General features: G+C 38.5%; 1 protein-coding gene across 1 annotated transcript in view; it reads left to right on the top strand.

Moving 5' to 3' along the window:
• Positions 1-1,284: 1,284 nt before the first annotated feature.
• Positions 1,285-2,943, top strand: part of LOC107567020 (rho GTPase-activating protein 39-like) — a 27,087-nt gene continuing 25,428 nt past the window's right edge. Inside the window, exons 1-2 of the mRNA XM_016252601.1 lie at positions 1,285-1,301; positions 2,392-2,482. Of these exons, the coding sequence (XP_016108087.1) occupies positions 1,285-1,301; positions 2,392-2,482 (108 nt within the window). The remainder of the gene's footprint in view (positions 1,302-2,391; positions 2,483-2,943) is intronic.

The raw sequence follows: 2,943 nt of genomic DNA, 5'->3' as shown, positions 1-2,943 counted from the left end.
ATATCGTCCTCTTTTGGAAGACCAAACAAAGTAGTTTCGCTTTCACAACGAAACACGCAGCGCCTTCACGACATGCCGGCGGCGGCAACAATTCTACAGCGAGAATAAAAGTTACGCCTTCTTTCTTTGCGTGAACATTTGGGTGGCGTTATGCAAATCTTCCCACATAGTGACGTAGACATGTGGGGGCGTGTTAGAACGAGCCGTTTTAGGTAGGTGTGGCTGACTCTTAACTTTTATAAAGAATATCTCTTTGGATTTGAGACTTTAGTCTTTGCAACTTTACAGATCTTCTTTATGCACCAAGAGCTTGTAACGCTCCAAAGAGAAAGGAAAAATTGAAATCGCATCATATGACCCCTTTAATGACCTGCGGGGGATCTGCATTTAAGATAGCCCGTCAGGCAGAGTGGTGATACATTTTGGTAGCCCGACTGGAAAACGCAATAGCCCCTGCTATAAAAACCTGTCAGAATCCCCAAGCAACTGCATAGCAATGCTCTAAAAACCGCCCAGAACACCCTAGCAACTGCATAGCAACGCTCTAAAAAAGGGCCGGTTTGTTGGTGTATGTGATGTTTCTCCATTTGCAGTGTTTTCTGGGAGGTTTCAGACGGTTTCAGTGTGTTTGTCCAGCAGATCACACGCACACACACAGACACGCCCTGCTGTTCCACATCAATATTTCAGCGTGTGCAGTTTGTAGAGTGCTCACGCTTATGTAAGGCATCACACTCAAATCACCAACACGCACGACTGACTTCGCCACATTCCACACCTAAAATCAAAATCAAACATCTAACATCAGAAATTCAAGCTTGTTTTAGGACTGTTAAAGGATTAGTTCACTTCCAGAATGAAAATTTCCTGATAATTTACTCACGCCCATGTCATTCAAGTTGTTAACGTCCTTCTTACTTCAGTTGCAAAGAAATTAAGGTTTTTGAGGAAAACATTCCGGGATTTTTCTCCATATAGTGGACTTCAATGGAGATCAAAGGGCTGAAGGTCCAAATTGCAGTTTCAGTGCAGCTTCAAAGGGCTCTACATGATCCCAGCCGAGGAATAATCTTCTAAAAAAAAAAAAAGATTATTCCTTTTGCTCATCTTGCACTATCTCTGTGATGTGCAGTGTATCTAAGTAATTAGTTACATTACCATTCAGAGACAGCAATATTGTAATGTTACACTACTTTTGAGCTACTTTCACCAAAATATCCACAGAAATTTGACTAGGCATTTTAAAAAGCTAAAATGTAGTTTATTGCTGCTCATTATACATCCATGCAGAGGGTGATGTGGTAGGTCTGCTATAGCATTAAAAATTATAAAATCATATTTAGGTTACGTTGTAGTTTAGGTTAAAGTCAGATAAGCACAAACCGCATTATTACATTCAGAAATAATACCGGTAATTAAAGCGGAATGTTATAATGTACAAACAATTATAGGCCTAACATAATAGCTAGCCTTGAACGGTATTTAGAACACAACAAGAATTAAAAATATAATTTGCTCAACAAACCAAAACGAATTAATTTAAAGCTAGACTAAAAGCAAACGCCGTTGTTCTAGATGCAGACTACCTCTCTCATTCGGCACGAATCCAATTAAATGTTTCCATATACGTTATGTATGTGAATGCTAAACTATTATTTATTATGAAAACCAGGCTTTGTACTTAACTTGCTTTCCGCACACAAAAAAAATCATCCTCTTCACATGCAAATATGTGCTTGGCCCGAGCCCAGGCTGAATGGCACGGATTGTATGATGGAATATTTAAATTAACCAGTGTAGCTGTATGTTTGGTTGACTATATTTTATTCTCATAATGAACAGGCTGCAGAAATGCAACAAAAATACTCTGTTTTTGGTCATAAAGATTATTCGAAACTGCAGTGTGTTCACTTTTATTTCTGTCATCTCGGTTTTCTCTCCGTGAACTTGTTTGTACACCGCGTGCATAATTATTAGGCACGCTGATATTCTGATGATATTTTTTTTCCAAGCACATTTGACCAATTCCAAACCACATCAATCTTAATAACTACTATTCATTTAGTATTTAATCATTTATGAGTGATATATAATTGTCCGTTAAGGCTGGAAGTGAAAACTCCTTATATTCAGGTGTGCAGAATTATTAGGCATGTTTTCTTTTACTGATAAAATGAGCCAAAAAAGAGGTTTAACTCAGACTGAAAAGTCAAAAATTATTCAATCCCCATGAGAAATATTCAAAGCTAATGCAATACAGAAAATGCAAAGTTAAGACATGACCATTGGTCAGCAAAATGCTCACTGGGTCAGCGGGGTCAGAAAAACCAAGTGGAGAAGAAAAGACACGTGTTAACTGCAAAAGATTTCAGAATGAATTTGAAGAATTAGGTGTGAAACCATCAGGAAGCATTTCGTCTCCAGCGCCAGCATTTTCCAGAACGGCGGCCTTCCTGGAGTCTCCAGAAGTACAAGCTGTCAGGTTCTTAGAGACTTTGCTTGAGTAAAAAATCCTAAAAGATTACCCTCATTTAATAAGAATAACATGCTGAAGTATTGTGACATACGTGAAGACTCATTTTTTATAGGCTTTATGGACAGATAATCCTCTTGTACCACTGTACCACAGAATCTGGCAGTAAGTTTTAGGAGCTCATTTTTAGTCAATTCTGCAAGAATAAAAATGAGCTCCTAAAACTTACTTAACATAATATTGTTATGTTTGTAATGCATTACTCCCAACACTGGCGATGGTCATGCGACACTTCACATTACGTAATCACGTTGGAAAGGTCACGCGCGGTTAGTTCTTCGTCTGTGTACTCCGGTTCAAAAATGGTTGCTTGGGCATTTTAGACGGTTTTTAGCGTGTTGCTATGCAGTTGTTAAGGTTGTTCTGAGCATGCTTTAGAACGTTGCTAAGGTTGTTCTGATTAGGTTTTA

The sequence above is a fragment of the Sinocyclocheilus grahami genome, unplaced genomic scaffold (assembly GCF_001515645.1).
Source record: "Sinocyclocheilus grahami isolate Dianchi unplaced genomic scaffold, SAMN03320097.WGS_v1.1 scaffold1122.1, whole genome shotgun sequence".
Lineage (NCBI taxonomy): Eukaryota > Metazoa > Chordata > Actinopteri > Cypriniformes > Cyprinidae > Sinocyclocheilus > Sinocyclocheilus grahami.
Note: the sequence above shows the minus strand (reverse complement) of the source record. Positions and strands in the feature narration are given on the sequence as shown.